This window comes from Capricornis sumatraensis, chromosome 20 (assembly GCF_032405125.1).
Source record: "Capricornis sumatraensis isolate serow.1 chromosome 20, serow.2, whole genome shotgun sequence".
Taxonomy (NCBI): domain Eukaryota; kingdom Metazoa; phylum Chordata; class Mammalia; order Artiodactyla; family Bovidae; genus Capricornis; species Capricornis sumatraensis.
The window spans coordinates 40,885,581-40,910,950 of record NC_091088.1 but is presented as its reverse complement, the minus strand read 5'-3'; the positions used below and the strand labels follow the sequence as shown (position 1 = coordinate 40,910,950).

At 52.1% G+C, this 25,370-nt stretch overlaps 1 protein-coding gene across 1 annotated transcript in view; it reads left to right on the top strand.

Moving 5' to 3' along the window:
- RANBP10 (RAN binding protein 10) overlaps positions 1-24,581 on the top strand; it is a 54,677-nt gene extending 30,096 nt beyond the window's left edge. The window contains exons 4-14 of the mRNA XM_068992288.1: positions 10,021-10,188; positions 15,328-15,350; positions 17,115-17,299; positions 19,683-19,795; positions 21,249-21,357; positions 21,459-21,607; positions 21,803-22,007; positions 22,722-22,843; positions 23,332-23,477; positions 23,727-23,838; positions 24,249-24,581. Of these exons, the coding sequence (XP_068848389.1) occupies positions 10,021-10,188; positions 15,328-15,350; positions 17,115-17,299; positions 19,683-19,795; positions 21,249-21,357; positions 21,459-21,607; positions 21,803-22,007; positions 22,722-22,843; positions 23,332-23,477; positions 23,727-23,838; positions 24,249-24,379 (1,463 nt within the window). The 3' untranslated portion in view covers positions 24,380-24,581. The remainder of the gene's footprint in view (positions 1-10,020; positions 10,189-15,327; positions 15,351-17,114; positions 17,300-19,682; positions 19,796-21,248; positions 21,358-21,458; positions 21,608-21,802; positions 22,008-22,721; positions 22,844-23,331; positions 23,478-23,726; positions 23,839-24,248) is intronic.
- The last annotated feature ends 789 nt before the right edge of the window (positions 24,582-25,370 follow it).

Sequence of the window (25,370 nt, the reverse complement as noted above, 5' to 3'; positions counted from 1 at the left end):
CCTTAGCCTGATACAGCATGGATGAGAGACCTGGCTTGTCCTCTGGGAGCCTGAGCTGTGGGCAGGTAGCCCTGCCAAATGTGCCCATGCCACTTGAGCCATGTCCTGGCCAGACCCACCCATCCCGGCTGTCCCTGCGCCTCTCCTGGTGATTGGGTATCTGCTTCTGAGAGTAGGTACGACCTGTGGAAGACCCCTTCACATGCAGGTGCTGGCTTCATAGTCCCTCAGCCTGCCCAGGGCTTCAGCTGACACCTGGATCTACCTCAGTGTAGGGCCTGGGTGCCCCGACGAGGACAGACTCCTAGAGTCACAGCTGTCTACAGAGACAGCCTTTCCTCCTGCCCGCTTTGCCTTTGTCTTCGTGGTGAGCTGCCGTAAAGACAAGACCCTCCAGGACCCCTCTGGCCCCTTTAGTCTGGAGCTGTCAGAGTCATCACCTGCGGCTTGTGTTGGTCCTGTTCTTGGTGTTAAGTTTCCTAGAGCTTGGGGTAACAGTCTTGTGAGCACTGTGATGAGGCTTTGCTGATACTGCCCTCACAGAGTTTACTGGATGAGAAAATCTCTTTCGCTTTCCCATTATCCATTGTCAACCTGATCCAGGCTGTGAGTCCCATCAGATTTTTTAAGATGTTTGAGGTTATCGGAAGAACAATTATCTGATGGATTTCCAGGGAGGGCTCACCCTGAGTGAGTGACCACGCGTGAGAAGCAGCCCTGCCAGGGGATCTCCTAAGACATCCGCGCTTCCCCCACAGCAACCCCAGGTTTCGGAAGCACCCTGGCCAAGCCAGCCCAGCGCCTTCCCTCTTTGGCAACCCCACGAGTAGCATGGCCAGGTGCTCTGAGGGCCAGGTGACCTACCCAGGAAGCCAGGGACCGGTAAGAGTGGAGCCATCCTGGTGCTGCCCTTGGTGGGCTGTGAGTTAGGAAAGCTGGCTCCATTCCTGCTCACTCCCTCAAGGCAGGAGGAAGAGGAAGTGTGAAGTACCCGGCTTGACCAGGGAGCTGGTGGTAAAGAGAGAGGGGGCAGGGAAGCTTGCTGGGGAATGCCCCCTGCAGGCTGATTTTCCATGCCCATTGTCAGCCCTGAAAGCGTTCAGCCAAGGGAACCCAGAGGGCTGAGAAGTGACAGAATTGGGATTCAGACCCAAGGCTTCCTGATCTCAAAGTCCAGTGATGATCAGGATCTGTTTGCTGGGGAGAGAGGGCTGATGTGGTACCCTAGGGGCTAGCGCTCAGGCTGGTTTATGAGGCCTGGGCTGGAGCTTGTGTGTTGGTCAGTTGTGGGCCAGGACTAGAGCCTGGCAGGCAGGCACAGCACCAGCCCCGCTCCCCGCTTCGGTGCTAATGTGGTGATGATGTGGAAATCTCTCCATGCAGCAGTAGGCGTCCCCTCCCTTCCTAGTTCCCCTGAGACTGAGCCCTCGACATGTCCTGGCAGATGGGAGTGGCTGGTGGAGGGGCTCTTGGAGCAGTCACGCTGGAGTCCCTGGCACCCCCTAGAGGGAGTCGCCCACCTCAAGGTCGCTCTAACCAGGGATGGCATCTGGGAGTGCCGAGATGATGAGCTTTGTCCTCAGCCACCCCCGTACCTCTGTGATTGGGAATTCCCCTCCGGTAATGATGGAGAGGAAAGTGGGTGGTTCCAGAGCAGCAGAATGGGACGCTTGGGGCCTCCTGCCTTCTGGCCTGAATGTGGCGTGGCTTCTCCTTGCATCACCGGCATCTGGTAGGTGTCTGACGTGGCAGGGATAGGCTTTTCTGTGTGGGCGCCAGCCTGACAACCCATCCATTCTCTGTGGGAGGGACGGAGTTGGTTCTTTTTGGAGAGGGAAGAATGGGTAGCTGGGTGGTGCTCACTGTCATAGTGCCGTCCCTATTGCGCAGCACCAGCATCCGCCATCCCCAAGCCCCTGGAGCTGTTTCCCTGAAGGGCAGCTGAGCCCCTCATTCTCTTCTGGCCCTCACAGCCTGCTATCCTCTGAGACAGCTGGCTCTGGCCCTGTGACCAGGGTGATAACCCTCATTCCTGGTCTCATCACCCCAGCCTCACACCAAGCTCGTCCAGGGAGGGGTGACTGCCAGGGTCCACACTGAGAAAGTGGCTGACTTTGGCTCCGGGGCAGGAATGGGAGGTGGGAGGAGGTCTGTCCCGGAGCTGAGGTTGATAGGGCTGCAGGGGAGACTCACCTAGGCAGAGGTCGGGGAAAGACCATGGTTGCTAGACCCTCCTAATGGGAAGGAGGACTAAGAACTGTGGATTCTTCCAGAGCTGGCAGGGACACTTACATCAGCTGCCTTCCTTCAGAGGTGAGGAAGCTGAAGCCCAGAAAAGTTACAGGACTTTCCCAGGGGATGAGCCAGGTCTGTAGCCTCTTCGGGGGGTCTGGAAGTGGCTTTACCATTAATCTATACAAATGGGGGCATGATGCAGGCAGATTGCTCTAATTACTTAGCTTTTCTTAAAAAGAAAGTCGCAATAACCAAACTCTCAGTAGAGCCCAGGATGGCCCCTGGGTGGTGTGTCAGTCAGCATGGCCTGACCCCAGGGGCTTGTGCTTCAGGGGTCCTGCCAGCCCTCAACCCACTTCCCTTTCCATTCCAACAGATATTTCTTGAGCACCTGCTGTGGGCCACGTGTTAGGCAACGTAAAGATGCTTGGATGTGGCCTCTTTAGTCAGAGAACTTTGGTTGTTTCCAGGGTGAGAATCCCATCTCTCACCAGCTGAGTCAGCCAGCCCTCAAGCAGGGCAAAGAGAGGTGCAAAGTCTTGGGGACTCAAATGCCATCTGGGATTTCAGGCTCTCTCCCTGTCTTTTGTCTGCTTTCTGCTTATTAGCTTTAGTCTGTCAAACTGGCTTTCTACATGAGGTTGAAACAATGGCAGCACAGGGCTTTGAGGCCTACTCTCCTCCCAGCTCCCTTGTACAGAAATTCCAGGAAGATCTTTTACTGGTCCAGCTTGGGTCAGGGAGGAGGGTCCCTAGGATTAGCATTCCCCACTGGAGCCCTAGGGTTGGCACATGGGAGGAGCTACCTCTTGAGAAAAGGAGTGCTATCCCCCAGTGAAGGGGGCTGGCAGACAGACATATCCTGGCACTCCTTGTTCCCCGATCCTGCTGTTTGTTCCCACAGCCTTGGGGGCTGGGTGCCAGCGGCATGGTACCCAGTCTGATGGTGCCCAGTCCCTTCTTAAAAGTTGACGGAACCCAGCCAGTCACCTACAGGGAGTAGCGCTGGTCAGGTGGCTGAGCCTAGGCTCTGGAAGCCTGGGGTTCCCTGCAGTTTGTGCTGATGGAGCCCAGTCTGGTCTTCAGAGCATCTTCCTCTTCCCTGTGATTGGATCAGGGACCACCCCAGGAAGGAGGAGGCTTCACCTTCACTCTCATGGGTACCTGCTTGGAGCCTACTTGAAAGTCCCTCAGAAAACAGGAGACCAGAGGCCCTCCCTAGCAGTTCAGTGGGTGGCTAAGACTCCATGCTTCCACTGAGGTGGGGGGGTTTGGGTTCCATCCCCAGTTGGGGAACTAAAGGTCCCACATACTGCATCATACAGTGCCCCCCCCCCAAAAAAAAAAAGCAAGATAGGAGATCCAAGCCTCTGAGAGTGTAATCTACAAGACCATAGGCCTTCGTGGAGCCTCTCAGTGCCTCAGTTTCCTCAGCCTTCAGATGGGGATTACCATAATTACTGATTGGTTTGGACTCTTGGAGTGTTCTTGTAAGTAATTTCCTAGGGCCGTTTGACAGTGATATCTAATTGCTCCCCCTGATTTTGTAGAGAAGGGAACCAAGGTCTGAGAAAGTGAGTGACGGCCCGGGGTCTGCCACCTGAGAAGGGACAGTGCTGTGTGAGAGAGCAGACTGCAGAGGCCCTTCAGGCCACACGAGCTACCCTGGCATCTAGGACTGCAGTGTCTCTAACAGAAGCCAGATCCCCGCTCCTTAGGACCTTAGCCTGAGACTGACAACAAAAACCAAAGTCACTGCAGAATGTGCAACAGCGTTTAGGCCTTGGCCTTACAGTTCTTCTGTCTGCCCGATACCTCAACAATGGCCTTGTAGTACCAGCTCCTGTCGTGTGTGTGTGTGTGTGTGTGTGTGTGTGTGTGTGCAGTCCAGCTTCTGTCTGCTCTGTGTGTGTGTGTGTGTGTGCACGCGCGTGAACCCATGTCTCTTACATCTCCTGCGTTGGCAGGCAGGTTCTTCATCACTAGCACCTCCTGGGGAGCCCTTCTGTCTGCTGCACAACTTCTCAAGCCCTGGAGAGAAGGTTCATTGAGGGCAGGGGTGACTGAATCCATTTCGAGTGACTTTGTGCCCTTTAACATGTCCTCATCTATTTTGGGCTTCTGGTACCTTTCTCTTGTGTTTGTTCTGCCCTTTCTAGTCCTTGACTAGCCTGAATTTTTCTCCCAAAGGAAAACAGAAAGCCATTGTATGAGGATAGCGCATAGGAAAATCCTCCAGTGACTTCACTTTAAGTTTTCTGTCCACACCACTGTTTGTTTAGTGAGTGTTCCCCATGGCAACCTTAACCACATCTGGGATGAGCCACAGTCATCTCACCTGCCCTGTATTGCCACCCAGCTGCTTTGATGTCTAATAAGACATGTCAGATTTAACGTGTCCTGAAGATCTCTTCCTTCTGTCCATCTTCCCCATCTCTTAGTGAGTGGTACCGCCATCCACCCATTTGCCCGGGGCAGAAACCTGGGAGTCGTCTTCATTTCCCCTCATGCCGTCAGCACCCACGTTCAGCAAACCCTGTTGACTCCACTCCCAGTCTATCCTCAGTCTCACTCAGCTCCAGCCCTACTGGCTGCCTTTCTGTTTCTCAGACATGCTGAACTCATTCCTCTTACCTCGAAAGTTCTTTCTTCTGATACTCTGGTCAAGCTGACCTCTGCTCAGGGGTCAGTCCTCATCCCCACTCCCACTTCCAGCTCATCATCTGGCTCAGTTTTTTTTCAGAGCATATTTTTTCTGCCAGGTATTTTCTTGTTTGCTCATTGATTTACTTAGATGTTATATCTTCTCTGCTCCTTTCACACCACCCACCACCCTCATTTGTCAGCTCCATGGAGCAGGCCTTTGGTAACAGTTGGATGATGCTTGTTCTTTTCAGAAGATGGAAAAGTAGCACAGTGGTCTTAAACCAAACTGCTGCTGCTGCAGCCACTGTTACTAAATGAGCCACATACTCACATTCTGTTTTTATCCCAAGTTAAAAACCCTTTCACATGCATTCATACACATCTTACACACACACAGACACACACACATGCAAGCTCTTAATGGTGTTTGGAAAAAATATTGGCTATGAAATGATAGCTTCTATTGAAGATACATTACAACTCTGTGATCTTCTTTGAGAAGCTTTTAACCTCATAGCGCTTCGAAGAGCAGGAGACAAGTAGCTGAGGTGTTGCTTCTCTGCACTGATCATTCCAAACGCTCAGAAACTTCTTCTGCAGCCGTGAGTGAGTGAAGCTGCTCAGTCGTGTCTGACTCTTCGCGACCCCATGGACTGTGGGAGCCTACCATGCTCCTCTGTCCATGGGATTTTCCAGGCAAGCCATAGCAGACTGTATTAGTTTCCTGTTGTGGCTGTTACAGTAGTAGTGGATTGAATAGTCCTTTTACAGTTCTAGAGGACAGAAGTCCTGAAACCCAGATGGCAGCAGGGTGGTAGTCTTTCTGGCGGCTGTTAGGGAGGATCTACTTCCTCGCCTTTTCTAGATTCTGGAGTCCACTTACACACCTTGACTGATGGCCCCCGACCTCCATCTTCAAAGCCAGAGTGTAATGGCATCTTCTCTTCTCTCTTTGCTTCCACCATCACGTCACCTTTTCTTACTTGACACCCCTGCCTCTCTCTTACGTGTATCCTTGAACTGCATTACTGTACTCTCCCCATCCCAGATAATCCAGGATCATCTCCCCATTTCAAGAGCCTTGACTTAATCACTTCTGCAAAATCTTTATTGCCATGCAAAGTAGCATATTTTACAGGTTCTGGACATTAGGACCTAGACATCTTTGGGAGGCCTTATTCAGTATGCTCCTGGAGAAGGGAATGGCTACCCACTCTAGTATTTTGGCCTGGAGAATTCCTTGGACTGTATAGTCCATGGGGTCTCAAAGATTCAGACATGACTGAGCAACTTTCACTTCACATTCAGTATGCCACAGGAATTGTGAATTTTCTTCCTCTGGGCAAGTCTGTATAACTGATAAAAATTCATTTGGGGATTGAAGAAAAGCAAAACAGGAAAATGTATCTATTTTTCAGTCAAACTGAGATGATGGTGAATCCTGAACTGACTCTAAATAGATATTTTGGGTTTTTTATTTGAGCTCTTTAGTTTTTAAAAACTTAAAATCCATATTTATAGCTTGAGTAGCTTAGTTAAAAATCCAAAAATTCTATGGTAGGTTTGTCAAAATAATTACATAGTTTATCTTTGAAGAAAAGTATTCAAAATACTCAAATTTTTATTTTAGGTCTTTGAAAATATAAACATCTGTTGTTTTGGTGATGGCTATTGAGCTCCCATACACTGAGACAGAAATAGCTCACAAATATCCTTGAGTCACTGACTAAGTTGGAAACAGTTCTGGTGATGATTTCACTAGCTTCAGTAAATCAAATGGCCACATTTGTATTCGTTTCTAAAGAGTACCTGCTGCATCAGTTGGAGAAGGCTGAAAGAAGAAACAAAGGAAAACCTTCCAGCGAGTGTCTTCTATCTTCTAGACTACAGAATCTGCACAAAAGATCTGTCATACCAGATCATCCTTGTGTGAGAAAGAAGTGGACTGGGACTAGTCACTGCACACAAACACACTTCCATATGTATGCACACACCTGTGTTTCATCTCTCATCTCTCAGATTCCTGATGGCAAGGGTTGGAGGGAGGCTTAGTAAGTGGTGAGTGAGACAGGGACAGCCCCAGAAACCGTGACTGGTGATCAGAGAGGCTCAGCAGGAACCAGGACTGATCAAGAATGTGGGCAGTGTACTAGGGGTAGACCAAAGTATGTTGTAGAAATCTTCAGAGGGCAAGCATTGGCAAACCTTGATGCACTGGCAAAAGAGAGAACTCAGTGGGCATCAGTCAGCAACTGCGGGCATAGTTCTGAGAGGAACGATAGAAACAGCAAGCCAGCCCCTCTACAAGGATTCTTTGCGGAGAGCTAGAATGGACAGTGGTTTTGCTGGACAGTCTTCGCCCGACAGCCAGTGAGCTTGGCTTTAGGGAAGGCTGTGCTGGTCCGACAACAGTGAGAGAGCCATACCACTGTCCCTGGCATCCCAGGCCCCTGGAGCAGAAGTTTGGGTTTCTAGTAGCTTCAGCCACTGAAGCCTGTCTTGGGAGACTACATGCCGAAAACTCGGCCTGTGGCCTCAAGTCTGGTGCTCCTGATGCTTTCTCTGAACTACACATATGTTCTTTGTAAGTGGGAAGTGGGGTGGCTTCTTGCTTAGGAACCCTTTTTCAGTGGGCACTGCATTCTTTACAGAAGCCACTAGAACTGATTGGTGAGTTTGACAAGGATGCAGGATACCAGATGAATAAATAAAAAGTCAAATACATTTGTGTGTTCAATAGCTTTATTGAGATAAAATTTGCATTCCACAAAGTCTAGTCTTTTAAAGTGGGCAGTTCAAGACTTCCCTGGCAGTCCAGTGGTTAAGACGCCACACATCGAGTGGAGGGGACGTGGATTTGATCCCTGGTCACTGAAGATCCTGCATGCTGCATGGTGCAGCCAAAAAAGAAATAAAATGTACAGTTCAGTGGTTTTTTTAGCATGTTTGCACAGTTTTGCAACCAGTATCATACTCTAATTTTAGGACAGTTTTCTCACTCCAGAAAGAAACCTTGACCCCATCCTCCCACCCCCAAAATCAATTATATTTTGATATAATACCAAGAAACAATTAGAAATTAAAATTTTAAAATAACATAATAACATCAAAAGTGAAGTGTTTAGTGATAAATTTGACAAAACACTGCTGAGAGAAACTAAAGAAGACCTGAATAAATGGAGAAGTATACCATGTTCGTGGATTTGAATAATCAATATTATTACACTTTCCATTCTTTCCAAGTTGATCTGTAGATTCAGTACAATCCCAGTCAAAAATCCCAGCAGGAAATCAACTGTACTCAAATTTTAAAAAATGGTTTAAAAAATCCCAACAGGCCTTGGAAAGATACTGTTAAGAAAATGAAAAAAGACAAATCACAGACTGGAAGAAAATGTTTTCAAAACACAGTATCCAAAATAGATCTAGAACTCTTACAACTCAATAAGATTTACAAACCAGTTATTTTTAAAAGATTTGCTGGAGAAGGAAATGGCAACCCACTCCATTACTCTTGCCTATAAAATCCCATGGACAGAGGAGCCTGGTAGCTTACAGTCCATGGGGTTACAAAGAGTCATGCACGACTGAGTGACTTCACATGGTTCCATATAAATTAAAAAAAAAAAAAAGATTTGAATAGATAGTTCAATAATTTTCTAATAAACTGAATGTAAAGAAGTATATGAAAAGGTGCTTAAGGTCCTTGGACATTGGGGAAATACAAATTCAGCCACTGCGTACATATTAAAATGTCTTAAGAGAAAAAGAAGAAACAAAAAACAGCTGACAGTACCAAGTGCTGGTGAGATTGTGAAACTCATACATTGCTCGTAGGAATGCAAAACAGTATAGCCGCTTTGGAAGACAGTTGGACAGTTTGTTATCAAGTAAAACATAGACTTATCTTGTGACCCAGCAGTCCCCCATCTAAGTATAAAGAGAAATGAAAGCATATGTCTGTACAAAGACCTGTATACAAATGTCTAGTGGCTTTATTCATATTAGCCAAAAGTTAGAAACAACTGTATGCTATCAACTAGTAAATGGACAAACTGTGGTATGTCCATACAATGGAGTTCTACTCAGCAATAAAAAGAGACAAAATACAGGTACGCCTAACAATGTGGATAAATTTCGAAGGCATTATGCTAAGTGAAAGAAGCTAGACACAAGAAACTCCATATTCTGTGATTCCATTTTTTTAAATTATTTTTTAAATTTTTGACTGTGCTGGGTCTTCATTGCTGTCCAGGCTTTTCTCTAGTTGTGGCAGGCGGGGGCTACTGTCTAGTTGTGGTGCACGGGCTTCTCATTTCAGTGGCTTCTCGTTGTGGAGCATGGGCTCTAGGGCTCACTGCTTCAGTAGTTGCAGCTCTCGAGCTGTGCAGTGCTGGCTCAACAGTTGTCTTGCATGTTGGTCTTAGTTGCTCCGTGGCATGTGGGATCTTCCTGGACCAGGGTTTGAACCCATGTCTCCTGTGTTGGCAGGCAGATTCTTTACCACTAAGCCACCAGGGAAGCCGTTTGATTCCATTTATATGACGTTCTGGTAAAGGCAAAACCATAGGAACAAATCAGATCAGTGTTGCCAAAGGCTTAGGGGTGAGTGGAATGGAATCAGCTGCAAAGAGGCATGAGGGAAAACTTTTGGGATTGATGGAAATGTTCTATATCTTGATAGTGGTGGTGGTAATAGTTGTTAAAACTTACTGAACTGTCAGTTAAAAAGGAAGACTCTTATTACATGTAAATAATACTTCAGTTTTAAAAAGCATTTAAAAAAACCCCATGATATACCTCAGAATTCGGTTCAAGCCCCTTCTCCTTCATGAGGCTTCCCCCAGTTTCCTCCTTGTTTCATGGCCCTCTGGTAAGCCCCTTCCAGGGCACGAATGTTTTTGGCTCCTGTTAACCCCAGCTTGGGCTCTTTCTTTGGCAGGGCTGCCTCAGCCCCTCAGGGCAGTGACTTGCTGAACTCACTGCTCATTTAACACAGCCAGCCCCTGCCCGCAGCTAGCTCTGAGAGGCCAGGCATGCTGGTGAGGTGCTGGAGGCTAGAGCTCAGCCTGAGTGGGCTTTGACTGTCTTGTTCTCTCAAGTACCTCACCTCAGCTCTTGCTCTCTTTTCCTCCACAGGTTGGGATAAGCATTCCTATGGTTACCATGGTGATGATGGGCATTCCTTCTGCTCCTCAGGGACTGGCCAACCCTACGGTCCCACATTCACTACAGGAGACGTGATTGGCTGCTGTGTCAACCTCATCAACGGCACTTGCTTCTACACCAAGAATGGCCATAGCCTTGGTGGGTACATAGGGGATCTGGGAGGGTCTGCCCTGTGGAGCCACTTTGGTTGACGAGAGGTTTTAAAGCTAGAGTCGTGCCGTATATCCTCTGCTGAGCTCTGGGGAACTGCAGCCCTTTCTAAGCATCGGAGCCTTGAAAGGGGAAGGGAGTGTATAGGGGTTCTGCCTTTGCTAATCCATCCATTCAACAGCATTTATTGAGCCTGGGTCAGTGCTGAGGGAGAATAATGTCATGGTCATGCTCCTGGCCAGTGTGACACTCACTGGAGCAAGGTTTAGGGTTGATAAGAAGTTTGAGGGGCTCTAGAACATGCTGGACAGTGGAAGTGATTTGTATGCCAGTCGCCTGGGCCCAGACTCTGGCTGGCCCTTCTGTAGGGCGCTGGTTGCTAAGGAGCAACAGCGAGGGCTGCTCTCGTACATGAGGTAGATAGACAAGCTGGAGTCAGATGGGGCCAGGTCTCTTCTGGCCTTTTTGTGGTTAACAGACAGCAGCTTCGACAGAATTATGTTGGAAAGGTTCCTTTGGTTAAACTGAGAAGGACGAACTGATGGGAGTAAGGGTTGAGGAGGAGGCAGATGACCTGAGACATAGCTGTGGTGATGGGTGCAGACAGTGGAGAACAGGCCTGCAGAGGCCTTGGGGTGGTGCAGCATGGGTTAGTGACAGGTGGGGCACACTGGCGAGAAGGGAACATGAGAAAGAAGCTGGATTAGTGGTGCCATCAACCAGTCAGAAATCCAGGAGCAGCAGCAGGCAGGTGGAGGTTCCCTTGCAGAGCAGTCCTGTACACACAGAGAAACTTAGGATAGGGCTTCAGAGAGAGGGGAACTCTAGCTATTCTGACACCTTGCCCTGGTAGGGGTGGGTACTGTTTGGCCCTTGAGGGAGTGGAACCCACAGCCAGAGTGGCCGTGACGTGGTACCTAACAGCTGGGCAGGCCTGCCTGAGTTTGCAGAGGTCTCTAATCTGGCAGAACCCTACCAGCCAGGTTGACCAGAGGCTTTGCCATGAAAGGGAGTTGGGCATTTGACTTTGAACCCAACTCATAAGAGGCTCACTTCCCCTAGTTTCAGGGGCAGTCAGAAGGTGGCTGCCACTCCCCACACCCCCTCTGTGGCTTCTCCAAGCCCGGGCAAAATCAGCAGACCTGTGTGGAAATCAGGTCTACTATGGCAGGTGATCAGGAGCCAGCATTCCTCAGCAGGGCAGTCAGATGCCACGGCCCAGATTGGGCAGCCAGGAGCATAGCACAAATGCCGCAGAACTGACCCAGCGCATGTCTGGGAAACCCTCCCCTGACCCGTGGCCACCTAGCTGCAAGTGCTGGTATCCAGCTGCAAGGACCTAGCTGCTCCAGGGCAAGGCCTCATTTCCCCTCTGTTCTTGGACTCCAACCATTTCCTGCCTCTTGACTCTTCTGCTGTCCGAATCCAGGGCCTGCTGTTATGAGCTCTCAGTCCTTGCCCAAATCCTGCTTCGCTTGCCCCTCCAAGCTAGGCCCACTCCTGCCTCTCTGCTCTGAACCCCTGCCCTCCTTACCTCTCTTCAGCTTGTCCTTACTTTGCTCAGAGCACGACACCTGCCATGGGACGCGAGATTTGGGGCATACTTGTTCTCTCTGCACCTGCACTTCCCTCCTCTGGGCCCTCAACCCTTTGTCAGTCTAGATCCCTAAAGAGCTCATGGCCAGCTCAATGTCAGCTAGAACCTCTTACTGTTTTTAAAAGCTTATCTCCCTAGTACATGTTTATGTAGACACCATGCTAGACCTTACACTTCTCATAATTAAACTTCCTTTAGGTCTATATTGTCAGTTTTCCTAGTCTGTCAAGATCTGCTTTGGTCTTGCTCATCCTGTCTCCAATGTTTGGTATCCTCTTCAGCTGTTCAGTTCAGTTTAGTCACTCAGTCATGTCCAACTCTCTGCTATCCCATGAACTGCAGCACGCCAGGCTTCCCTGTCCATCCCCAACTCCTGGAGCTTACTCAGACCTCATGTCCATCGAGTCAGTGATACCATCCAACCGTCTCATCCTCTGTCATCCCCTCTCCTCCCGCCTTCAATCTTTCCCTGCATCAGGGTCTTTTCCAATGAGTCAGTGTTTTGCATCAGGTGGCCAAAGTATTGGTGTTTCAGCTTCAGCATCAGTCCTTCCAATGAATATTCAGGACTGATCTCCTTCAGAATGGACTGGTTGGATCTCCTTGCAGTCCAAGGGTCTCTCAAGAGTCTTCTCCAACACCACAGCTGTATGTTAACAGTCTTTAGCTGTGTGTTAACCTAAATTTGGGTAAGCATGTTTCTATGTGTTTTCATCAAGATACTGATACAAATATTGGAAGAGGACAAGGCTAGATTTGAGCCCTTCAGGCTACAGCGTGTCCAGGTAGACACCAGCCATTTGAGAAGCGCTTCACTATGTTACTCTGAAGCTCACGGTTTCTGTCTTGCCCACAAGGATGCTGCTGAGACCGTACTGGAAAATGAGTCTGACCCATCCTCTGCATCTCCTAGATCACTAAATTCAAAGGAAGGTCAATGAACTCTGAGTGATAGACCGCTTGGTGACTCTTCTAATGACCTTGTTTCCTTCTCACAAGCCAGCGTGTCAATATAATGTGCCTCAGAATCTCACACAGGATCAGTGAGGCAGTGGCTGCTCTCTCACCTCAGAACCTTTTTCCCTTTAGAGAAGCAGAGTGACAATTCTTGCCTCCAACTGCCCTGCTCCTTTTATTTGCTTCCTCGTCCTCTGTCCCATCACTCGCCCTGTGTGTCACTGGTCAGCAATGTCTGTGTCATTGCTAGTTGTACACCGTCTCTCGCTGGAGTTGCCAGCACTTTTAGGGCCAGGCTTATAGCGGGTTTCCTAGTGCCTCACGCAGGGCCTGGCTCCTGCGAGGTCTCGGCAAATACTGACGGGAGGACAAATGAGTGTTCTGAGTGAATGGAGACTGATGTCTCACCCACAAGTGGTCCCTGTGCTTCCAGAGTAACTTTTTTTTTTTTCTGCAAACCTTGGGACTTTAGTTCTCTGGTTAGGGATCAGACTCAGACCCCCTGCTGTGGAAGTATGGATTCTTAACCACCGGATCACCAGGAAAGTCCCCAGAGTAATTTTTATACAGGTTCTTCATAGCCTCAGCCTCAGTGATCGCTGAGCTTTGTGTCTTTGGCTCAGGATACTTCTCATCAGCAGGTTTGTATGTCCTGTTTGCATCCTGGATCTTTGCCTGGACTTCTCAGATCTTGCCGTGGGCCATCTCATATCTTGCTATCACAGTGGCTTTGTGGAGACTCCCGGCGACCTGCAGGGCTGTAAGAAGCAGTGTTGCCCTTGTCCAGTGCAATAGGGGGTGGAGTAGCCTCTCTCCTCATCCTCATGGATGCCTTCCCAAGTGCCACTGTGAGATAGAGCTAGGCGAGCTGGGTAGGCCATCCCCCAGGCAGGAGCTTGGCAGGTGCCTTGCCCTGTGGTGCAAGTCCAGCCAGCTTGTACCTGGACCTCAGTTTACGAGGCAACTTCCACAGAGAATCCATTTCTCCTTTCTTCTTGGGGTGTTGGGTGTATCATTACCCTCTTTTGTCAGATAGGCTCAGAAAGGTTGGGTAGCTTGTCAGAGATCACACAGCAGGTAATTGATAGAGCCTGGACTCCCCCTTCTTCCAGAGTCCTGTGGGCCTCTCCACGAGCCTGGGAGCATAGCAGCAGTAGCCCAGCCACACTGAGACCCATGGGGCAGCTCCCATGTAGACCTGGTGGGTGGACATTGAGGGGCTTCCAGAGTCCATCCTGCTGGTTCTGTGACTGCTGACTATGCACATGGGGCTGGAAGTGGCCACAGGCAGGCAGGTCATGGGTTTATAAACTTCCTTCACTGAGGAGCAAAATAGCCCAGTAAAGAATGAAAACATTTCTCTGTGCCTTGGTTTTTTCATACGTAAACCAGTGTCAGAGACAGTATACACCTCCAGGCCTGTCCTGATAATTAAATGCTTCCTTGTAAGAGGTGAACCAAGTGCCCAGCACAGAGGAAGTACATGGGATGCACTGGCTAGCTGTCAGGATTCTGGCCCGAGGTCTCCTGGGAGACCTGTCATCAGACCCTCCCCTGTTCTTTTGTCCTGCTGGGTTTCCATTTCTTTTCTGGGTGGAGTTGAGCGAGAAGACAAGGACCTCTAAGTAGTCAGTGGTGTGAAAATCTCTCAGGCCAGAAGCTTAGGAACTTCTAGAGGACGTAATAAGAATTTATCTTAAAAAATGGGAAGACGATGAGTCCTTGGGAGAGTCTCCTTTGGCTTTGAGTCATTCCTCAACCTGCAGAACATGAATGCTCTGGTTTATGTACCGCGGCCCCTCTCCTGCTTGGGCCTGCTGATATGTTTTAGGTCTTGCTCCCCTCTACCCTCACTTCCTGTTCAGGACTGAGGTCCCTAGAAACACAGCCTCTTTTCTTGGCAGGAAGGCTCAGAGGGTACACAGGCCAATGTTAACCTGGGCTTGTCAGCTCAGAATCTCTGGGGACCCTGGGCAAGTAGGGGCTAAAGATGGGCAGCTGCCACCCTCTCTGTCGCCACGTCTCTGTCAGTGTTGGCGCGAAAGACTAGTTTCTGCTGATTTTATGACTGCTGGCAAATCATTTAACTGCTGAGGCTTACTTTCCACATCTGTAAAATGGGGATAAGAAAGCCTGCTCCCTTAGTTGGTCTAAGCCCCAGATGTTAACCCCTAACTAAGCACTCCTTTAGTTAGTACCAGAGTTGGTCTAAGGATCAGAGGAGGGAATGGGTGGAAAAGAGCCCGGCATACAGAGTAGGTGTCCAGAAATACGTGTTGGATCAAGAGAGTGTGATCAGGCCTGGAGAGGCCTCAGGGTCTATCATTTGGGTGCTGGTTTTTCCTAGCAGATTTTCCCCGAGAGTATAGAAATGCTGTGGACAAATACCCAAATATCAGACTTCACTTCTGGCCGGGGTGTAAACCTACCAGGCCCTGGCTCGTGCTGGCCCTCCACCATAGGGAAGATGTGGTAACCAGCCCCTCTCCCAGCCATTGTGACAGGCCCTCTGGGGCCCCACAGAGGCGTGGGAATCCACCACGTGGCCTGATGACTGTTCTTTCCCTCCGCAGGTATAGCCTTCACAGACCTCCCGGTAAGTACTGCTGTGGGGTCTTCTGCTCTGGCCCCTGGGGGCTGACAGGCATAGTGCAGACACAGTGGGGTCCTGCCCTCTCCCCAGCCAGCGGTATGTGCTGTGCCATCAGCTTGAAAGTATCAGTAACGGGCCCTGCCAGCCTTCTCTCTCCAGCAGCAAGGCCTGGTCTTCCTCCATGACTCTTAGCAGGTGACCATGATTTGTGGCATTTCCAGAGGCAGCTGGCAGGTGGGGGACGGTGTAGGCAGAGATGGGGTAGCTCCATGGCTCGGCTGGTCTGAACCAGTTCTGTGTGGCTTATACCCAGTGGACTTGTAGGCAGAGTATAGAAAATTGTTCCTGAAGTGTTAGGGAGCTGGATCTGTGTACATCCCCATCTGAGATCCCTGAGGAAAGCCAGCACCCTTGGGGACTGAGCCTGCTACCATGCAGGGTACCCCTGAGCCAGAGAAATGTGCTTTATGGGGAAAAGGGTCAGGTTTTCCTGCTGACTTAGTTCAGGGCTCATCCCACCTCCTGCACCCCAGTCCTTCTTGGTTGTGAGTCATCCTGGGCCTCGTCACATGCAGGGCCTCCACCCAGAATGGTGGGAGTCTGGCTTGGCTGTGTGCCCTGGCTGGTTCTGGAAGAAGGAAGGGTTTGCTGGCCCTGGGGGCTACTTAGGAATCCTGGGCACCCCTGTGACACTCTAGGAATAGGAAATACCCTCATGATCTGAGGGCCCTCCTCAAGCTCAGACTACAGGACCTTTGTCTCTGTATCAAAATCCTTCCCTCCTGCCTGGAGTCCCCAAAGGGTGGGCTGTGATCCTAGGTGAAACGCACAGACACAGGAGGAGAATTCTGACCCTGAGTGGGGAAGAGTCTAGTGATGGAGATGTGACACGAAACACTCAGACGTGGGTGTGACGGCACTCTCTGTCAAGAGCTGGAAAGACAGCCCAGAGTGCGATAATAGCACGTGATAGGAATGATACGGGGCCTGATGATGGAAGGTGGAAGAGAAGACTGGGAGCCTGGGGACAATGGGGACCATGCTGGCGAGACAGCGGGCTGTAGCATGGGAGCCATAGGAGGCGTGAGGGAGTGACCTGGTAGAACCTGGCCCAGGGAAGCGGGGAGCCCGACACCCAGAGGACATGCCCTGACGTCCTCTGGCCGGAAGATCCTCCTCTAAGTGAGCGTCAGACAGGAAGGGCCTTTCTTTACCCTTTTCTATTGTCAGGGGGTCCAAACCACTTAACACCCTTGGCCCTATTCTTCCCTCCCTCCCTTCCTTTCCTGTCTCCTCGCATCCTTTCCTGCCCCCTCAAAACTCCCTTTTTTTTTGTGGTAAAGGGATCCTTGGTCCTGATCGCTCTGAGAGGAGCCATCACCCACCCCTGCAGCAGATTTTCACAGGCACGCCTGCAGGGTGGTGGGGCCCGGCCTGCCTCTGTGGGCCCTGGCCAAGTCCCAAATGGGGGCCTTGGGCTTTGGGGATACTACAGCCTCTAATGCAGGGAAGGAGACTCTGCATTGAGCCTGGCTTTTCTTTTGCTTTCTCCCCTCTAACTCTGGGGAGCACTTTCTCTGCTCGGGAGGTGGGTAGCACTTGGCTTAGCCCTGTCTCCCCCCCGGCCACATTGCAGTTCTCTCAGAGCCTAAGCAGCGGCCTGCAGGAGCTAGCGCCTCCCTGCTCTGTGCAGGGGTGAGATGAGACGAGGCCCTGCTGCCCCCTCTTGCCCTCAGGGCCCAACTGACATTTCATTCTCCTCCTCAGGCCAACCTCTACCCCACCGTAGGCCTGCAGACACCTGGGGAGATTGTGGACGCCAACTTTGGGCAGCAGCCCTTCCTGTTTGACATTGAGGACTACATGCGGGAGTGGCGTGCCAAGGTCCAGGGCACTGTCCACTGCTTCCCCATCAGTGCCCGGCTTGGCGAGTGGCAGGCGGTGCTGCAGAAGTGAGTCCCCCGGCCCCGCCCTTTCCCTGCCTGCCCCCTCCCAAGGGCCTCACTCTCCCGTAGACCCCTGAACTGTTGCAAGCTGCTCTTGTGAACGCTAGTGAGTAGTGTTCCTTCTGGAAAGCGCTCCCAGGATGACTCTGCCTGCTGCTTTCCTGCCCCTTTCTTAGTTCACTTCTCCAGAGCTGCTCCTGGTTGAACCTGTGCCCCTCCACGGGATCAGAAGGCCCTGGATGTAATATCACTGGCAGGGCTGTTTCCCTTCCCCAGCTCATCTTGCAGAGGATGTACTAGGATGCCCTGTGGCCTCTTCCTCTGTGGACTTTTTTTCCAACATAGGGAGTATCTGTCATGCCATGACTCTGGCCTCAGGTCACTGCTCAGGGTCGGATCCACCTAAACCCCTTGCGTCTGCAACAGTGGTGGTGGGAAGAGAGACCTCCCTAGGGCCCACCTAGCTGACTCTTGGCTGATTAATCCCCAGACTCTCCTGGGGGCCAGTCTTGCTGAGATGGCCAAGGGAGGTCAGATACAGGTCTCTCTTCCACTTGCCAGCTGCAGGCCTGAGTGGGGCAATGAGCTGTACCCACTCTGCCAGGCAGTGGGTTAGTTTGTTGCCTTGGCTCTCAAGGATGAACAGAGGAAGGCTGGTCTCCTCCTAGCCCAGGTCATTGGCCTGTAGATGCCAGGGTCCTAGAGTCCAGGGGGTGGGGGTGGGGCATACACTGGGTTCTTCGTGCAGCCTTTCCTGAGGGATGGATATTATGCGAGGACTAAGGCGGGGGGTAGGTGGCCAGAGCCTTCTCAGGAATAGCAGCACGACTCCATCTTGTCCCCAGCCCCAGAACTTAGAAGCAGCCCCTCCTTGGAGGGCCAGATGGTGCCAGTCCCCACAGTAGGCTTGCTGGGACAGGCAAGGGGAGGGGTGAGCTGCCCCAGCTGTGTGGGGGAGCGGCTGATGCTTTCAGCTGACAGGGCTTGGCCTCAGCAGATGGGTGTGTTTGTTTATGTGTATGTATCTGTGTGCCTTGTGTGTGTTCATAGGTAGTATTTGCTAAGTATTTCATATAACCCATATCCTGTGACTTCATATGACTTCACTTTAGGGGCATTGTTAATGGCTATATTATCTCACAGACACATTTTCCACAAGCCCCTTGGGTGGCTTCCCTTGGCGGTAGCTTCAGGTTATTTCCTCTCTCTCACTTGTGTAGGTCACCCTTTTATACAGTAGGAGTTTTCCATATTTAAGATTATTTTCTGGGTATCCTTTCAAGAAGTAGAATTACTGAATCAAGGGGACTATACATTTCAGTGGCCTCTGATATGTGTATGGCCTCATCTGAACCTTGTTTTGTCAATAATTTTTGCCCTTGTGTTTTTAATAGTATAATTATTATAATTCTTATTTGTAAGGAAATGTTATGAATACATAATTTCATAATAAGAGGTCATAGATGTTGACTTCTTGCTTTGTGCTAGGCACTCTATATGGATCGTCTCATTTACCCCTTAAAACACAAGGGAACACCCAACTGAACTTCTGAGCCTTCCACAGGACAGCCCTATAGACATTCGGGTTGGGCAGTTACAATAATGACATTGACATATGCACACAGCAAGGTGTTCACTTTCGTGCACATCAGACACAAGGGCTCCATGTGTGCCACTGCTTATGTGTGCCAGTTTCGGGCGGGATTAAATGATTTCTGGGCATCAGGTTTCTCAGGGCCATCTCCCAAAGACTGTGTTCATGTGGCCATGTTACTGCCTGAAACTGTGGCTTCTGGACCCTAGATTTGTGGTGTATTGTGGAGTAACCTGGGTCATGGCTTAGCTCCCCATCACCCTCTAGAGCCAGCACTCCTGAGGGCCGGGCTCAGCTGAGCTGGAATGCTTCTTCCAGGCACGTGGGGCGCCTGCACAGGAGCTCCTGTGTCTGGAGAAGGTACGCACGTGGCATGCCTCATCCCCATCTGGGCTGCTGCCAGATTGCTTGGTTGGCCGCCCTTCCAGGAAGCCCTCAGAGAGGCTCGCAGCAGCAGTCTCTGGGTTTGCCGCAGGTCACAGGAGGTGGCCGCTCATGTGCGGAGACGGTCTGTGCTTCCTTATGTACTCGTGTTACCACACTTGCCCGCTTGTGGGCAGCATAACCCAGAGCACTGCAGCCACTCCTCAAGCGGCGAGGACCGCCCTGGTGACCCGTCCCTCCCCCGCCTGACTGCATGAGCCCTGGGGCAAGTTTTCATTTTGTTTCAGCCCCTTTATTCTCATTCTGTGGAGGTCTTTAAGATGTGTTTAACGGGAGATAGTCTGTCCCGCCAGGGGGTCAATGAGAAATGTAGTTCTTAAGTGTCAACCTTCAGCATTTCCTTTTTTCTAGCATGGTCTCATCTTACCTGGTGCATCATGGGTATTGTGCCACGGCCACGGCTTTTGCCCGAATGACTGAAACCCCGATTCAGGAAGAACAAGCATCCATAAAGAACAGACAAAGTAAGGTTGACTCTCCTCTGCCCCTACCTTCCCTCCCTCACCTGTCCTTGCTCTTTGGCTCGTGGCAGCCTTGGGTAACCTGTCAGGAGTCTGTTCAGCTCAGATCCTCACCAGAAGACCAGCCCACCACCCAACCCTGGGCCCTGCTTCTGTCCCTCTTTCAAGGCAACACTGCCCCCAAGGACTGTCCCAGCATGGGGATGTCTCCGTGCAGGCGTCCTAATGCACACGTTGATGGCCGGCTGCAAGCTGGGCCCTGTGAGCCTGGCTACCCCTGCCACCATGCTTGTTTCCTTCCCCCGGCATGCTGGATTCCACTTAGCCCCCCATTCATAGTCTTCTGGAAAGAGCGTGTTTGCATCTTATCAGTCCAGTGCCCTGCCTTGTCTACCATTTACTCAACCTCAGTCATTCTGCCTGCCCCTGGCCAGAGAGGGGTTGAAGTTTTCAGATGGAGAAGGCTGATGCTCCATGGCCACTGTGGTAGAACTCTCTGCTTCCCACCTCTGCTCCTGCCCTTTGCCTTTGAAGGAGCCCAAGGAAGCTTTCCTGGTGTTCGTACTGGCCTGCCTGCTGTGTGTGGGGGGGGCTCTTTTGTGGAAGGAGGGTGTGGGGAAAGAGGAAACAGCCCAGAAAGGAGATGGGGCGAGGAGCGGAGAGTGAGGGAGGGTAGGTGTGTGTGGACACGTGTCTGTGTGTGCCTGCCTGGGTCTCTCTGAGCCTGTTGTCTCTGTGCGCGTGGATATGTCTGTGTCTCCTAGAGAATCTATGCCCAGCCTGGCAGACGGGAAGGGATCCCAGACTTGGGGTCTGTGGGTGAGAGAGGCCCAGACCCAGAAGGCCCTCCCAGCAAGACGCACCAGGCCCCAGGGCAGGAGCACGATGCCAAGGGCTTGAGAGGTGTCAATGCCGGAGCTGCCAGCGCGCGGAGGGTGGTCTCCTCTCTCAGCAGGGGCTGCTGCAGCCCCTGAACACCACTGAGCCGTGGGCCCTGGCCCAGAGACCATGAACTCCCATTGCCATCCCTATGAGGCCTGAGGAGAGGAGTCTGGCTTTAAGAGGAGCCTGTCAGGCCACAAAGCGCCCAGGCACCCACTCCCAGATTACAGTCTCATAGCCAAGACCTCTGCCCCTGCCAGGCCCCTGGCAACCTGTGCTCCATAGGAGCAGACCTTCGAACTCGCCCTGCTGCTTTTCTGGGCTGGGGGCGCCCACTCCTCCCTTTCCCCATGATTCTCTGAGGACTCCCTGACACTCGACAGAAACCAGGATGTGTTGTGGGCCTGGTGGCCAGGTTCTTTCTTCAGTCCCTTCTGTGAGCATCTCGGGGGGCTTGCCGGCCTGAGCCTGCCTGCTGGACTGGCGGCTGGCCTGTGTCCGGGCCTGGCAGTGTGGAGACAGCGGGGGGCGGTCTGTGGCTGCTCTCTCACTGCCTCGCTCTTTCTGTCCTCAGAGATTCAGAAGCTGGTGCTGGAGGGCCGAGTTGGGGAGGCCATTGAGACCACACAGCGCTTCTACCCAGGGCTGCTGGAGCATAATCCCAACCTGCTCTTCATGCTCAAGTAAGTTTGGGGCCCTGCCAGCTCCCCCCGTCACCCTGCTGGTGGTGGGAATATGCAACCTGGACCAAGCCCAGAGCATGGCTGCTCTGCTCCTTCCGCAGGTGCCGCCAGTTTGTGGAGATGGTGAACGGGACTGACAGTGAGGTCCGCAGCTTGAGCTCTCGAAGCCCCAAGTCCCAGGACAGCTACCCTGGCTCCCCCAGCCTCAGCCCCCGACACGGCCCCACTAGTTCCCACACGCACAATACAGGTCAGCCGCTCTCCGGAGGGCTCTGGGAAGAACTGGTGTGGAGAAGCAGGGCCATCCAGACACCCTTCCCCAGGATGGGCTCAGGGCTTGCTGCCAGATGTGGAGGGGATGGGAAATGGGACCATTGCAGTTACTCCTGGGCCCGCACTGGGCAGCAGGCTGGCCCTCCTCTTCTGACCGTCCCCCGGCTTTTAGGAGCAGACAGTCCCAGCTGCAGCAACGGCGTCGCCTCCGCCAAGAGCAAACCGAACCACAGTAAATACCCTGCACCCAGCTCCTCCTCGTCCTCATCATCCTCATCATCCTCCTCATCTCCCTCCTCAGTGAATTACTCTGAGTCCAACTCTACAGATTCCACCAAGTCCCAGCCCCACAGCAGTACCAGTAACCAGGAGACCAGGTACCTGTTCTGCTCAGCTTCTTCCTCTCTCTCTGTGCCCACTACAGCCTGTCCTGTGAGCAGCCCCCTGCCCTGTATCCCCAGCTTCCTCACCAGCTCTGTGCCTGGAAGAGTAGTTGTGGACCTGCCAGGCCAGACTTTGGCTCCAGCTTCCCATCTAGCTCGTGATTCAGCTGCTGCTTCCCTTGGCCCCATCTTTCTCCAGAGCCGCTGGCACTGAGAATGTGGTTGCCTCCAAGGATACCAGGCCTCTCAGAATGCCCCAGGGACTATACCAAAGGAGTTTTTTCTGGGCTCAGTTCTCAGCCAGACAGTTTGGGCTGGTAGAGGTTGTAGACTGCAGACTGTAGGTGGCTCTCAGCGCCCCAGAATGCTTCAAGGCTGACCCGGGTTTGGCTCCCGGACATGCCTGTCCTGACTGGTCACTGGGGGTCTAGAGGTACATAGAAGGAGTGTGCCAACTCAGAGGAGGGCTGGGGGGGGCAAGAGTCACAGAGAGAGCGTCGGGACTGGAGTGGGAATGAGGTGACAAGCCTTTGGGGATGGCTGGCGTCACAGTAGGGTCCAAGTGTTGGAGCCTGGGAACCTGGGAGCTATCCTTTCATGCCCTTTGGGGACCTCAGTTTATCCACAGCAGCCTGTGGCTGAAGCCTCAATGGAGGCCCACCCAGGTTGCTCCAACCACATTCCCTTAGCCAGCTCCCATTTCCACAGCGACAGTGAGATGGAGATGGAGGCGGAGCATTACCCCAACGGTGTGCTGGAGAGCATGTCCACACGCATCGTCAATGGTGCCTACAAGCATGAGGACCTGCAGACGGATGAGTCCAGCATGGGTAAGGCTGTGCCCTCACCCGCCCACTGTTCCGCAGATGGCTGTGCTCAGTCCCGGTGCCCTCTCCCCTCGGTGGGGATAGGGGTGGGGCTGGGCAGGCTGATCCACTGCCTCTGTAGCCATCACAAATGGATGTTTGCGATGGGAAGACCTCGGCCTGCTGCCGAGGCTGGGTTCCTTCATTAGTGGCTGGAGGGGGTTGGTGAGAGCAGGTACCCTTATGAACCCCTTACATCTTGCACAGGGTGGGAGAGGAAAGCTTCCAAGTCCTGCCTGACCCCTAGACCCTATGCTGGGTAGACTAAGAACAGCTCAGCTTGGGGTGGCCCTGCTGCACCTCTTAGCCCTCGCTTGCCTCCACCAGAAGGGCACTCACCCCCATCCCCAACCTAGGTCCTTCTTGCCATGTTCTCTTCGGGATCCCCACCCTAGTCCTCCCTTGTTTCTTTGTGCCCTCCCGATGTGCCCCCTGCTGGGCTCTGGGTGCAGATGATGGGCATCCGCGGCGGCAGCTCTGCGGGGGCAATCAGGCGGCCACGGAAAGAATTATCCTGTTCGGCCGCGAGTTGCAGGCACTGAGTGAGCAGCTGGGCCGGGAGTATGGCAAGAATTTGGCCCACACGGAGATGCTGCAGGTATGGAGCAAGCCAGGCTTTTGTACAGAGTGGGCCCCTGTTTGGTAGTAGGGGCGTGTGGTGACTCTGGGAGGGCACTGAGGGCAGCAGCAGTAGGAGAGAGTGAGCTCTAGACGAGACCGCGGTGGGAAGTGGGACATCGGGGTATTTTGTGCCCTCCCTGACACCATGCAGGGCCCCGTATCCCCCTGGAGCCATGGGGCGTGTTGGTGCATACCACAGTCCTCTCAGAAGTGCCCTGTTCCTTAGGATGCCTTTAGCCTGCTTGCCTACTCAGACCCCTGGAGCTGCCCAGTTGGCCAGCAGCTTGACCCCATCCAGAGGGAGCCTGTGTGTGCCGCCCTCAACAGCGCCATTTTAGGTAAGTGGCTCTAACGAAAATAAACTGCCCCAGGAGTGCCTGGGGTGGCCCGTCACCCCTCTCTTGTTTGTCCAGATCAGGGCAGGGAAGTCTGCCTAGAGGCTCTCTGGTGGCCCGCAGGACTCTTGGGCTCCTGTGACAGAACCCTGACCTCCCTCTGCCCAACTGAGTCGGCCAGCTAGATCACAGTGGGCCCTAGACTATGACGTGGGCCCAGGCCAGCTCATTGCTCCAAAGAAAGCTAAGGTCCACAGGGCCATAGCCTGGTGGTTTGGACACACATGGAGGCATATGAACTCTCTCTTCCGAGAGATTCTGTCCACTCTCCCCAACCTTCTGCTCCCAAAGGAACTTGGACCTGGGCTCAGCCCTGATCAGGGCAGTGACCAGGTTTTGTCTTTTCTCCACAGAGTCTCAGAACCTGCCAAAACAGCCCCCGCTGATGCTCGCCCTGGGCCAGGCATCTGAATGTCTACGGCTCATGGCCCGAGCGGGCCTGGGATCTTGCTCTTTTGCCAGAGTCGACGACTACTTGCACTAGCTAACCACACTGGCTGGCCCCGCCTGGTCCTCCCTTGGCCCCAGGGCTGGAGCAGCCCTGCTCTCCATCGGCACCTGGTGCAGGGACCCAGAAGCCACGGGCAGAGCCCACTCCTCCTGCCTGGCCTCTTCTGTTCCTTTCCTCCCTTCCTTCCTTTCTTTTTCTCCCACCTTCAGTCTCTCTCTCTCTCCCTCCTTCACGTGCAGTGGCCTATGACACAGAATTGGCTGGTTACTCTTCATGTAGCGCCTTCTATTTTGAAAGAGGGGGGTTGTTTTGAGGAGAGGTTGGGGTTTTTTAATCTTTTTCTTTTTTCCCCTCCTCCTGACTGAGCCACCAGTATTTATCTCTGGAGAGTTTGTGCTGAGCTGGTTTCTGCTAATTTAGTGATGAAGCCTATCCACGTTGGTGATAGCTTATTATTTTCATAAGTAAAAAAAATGAGATTATATATATAAATATATATATTAAAAAAAGACACAGTATTTATCGTAGTGTTAGTGGTCCAGCACCTTTTGGGTGAGGCTGTCCAGACACCATGTTTTTGAGTACAACTCATCAAAAAAGAATCATCTCTGTCACCTCAGCCAAGGGATTTCTTTATTTCAGGCTTCCCCTTTGTTGAACCACAGGCCCAGCTGCAGCCTAGGGAGGCCCAGTAGGCTTTGGGAGCCTCATAGTGGGCAGGATAGGCTAAGCTGGTTTGCAGCATCCGAGAGATGTGGGTGCCTAGGCCTCTGAGAGTTGAACTGAGCAGAGAACTGCAGGGCCAAGGGGCCACAGAAGAGATGACTTGGCCCAGGGCTAACAGCAAAGCGAGGGAGAGGGTCCTCGGTCAGCACGCTGTCCCCCATCCTACCCTGTCTCTCACTGCCTGCCTTGACTGACTCTCTCTCTTCCCTTTTCAACATCCCACCTTTCCTTGTTGTTAAGATGGCCAAATACTTCATTTCCTCTAAACTGATTGCCTGGGAACTACCTGCCTTCAACC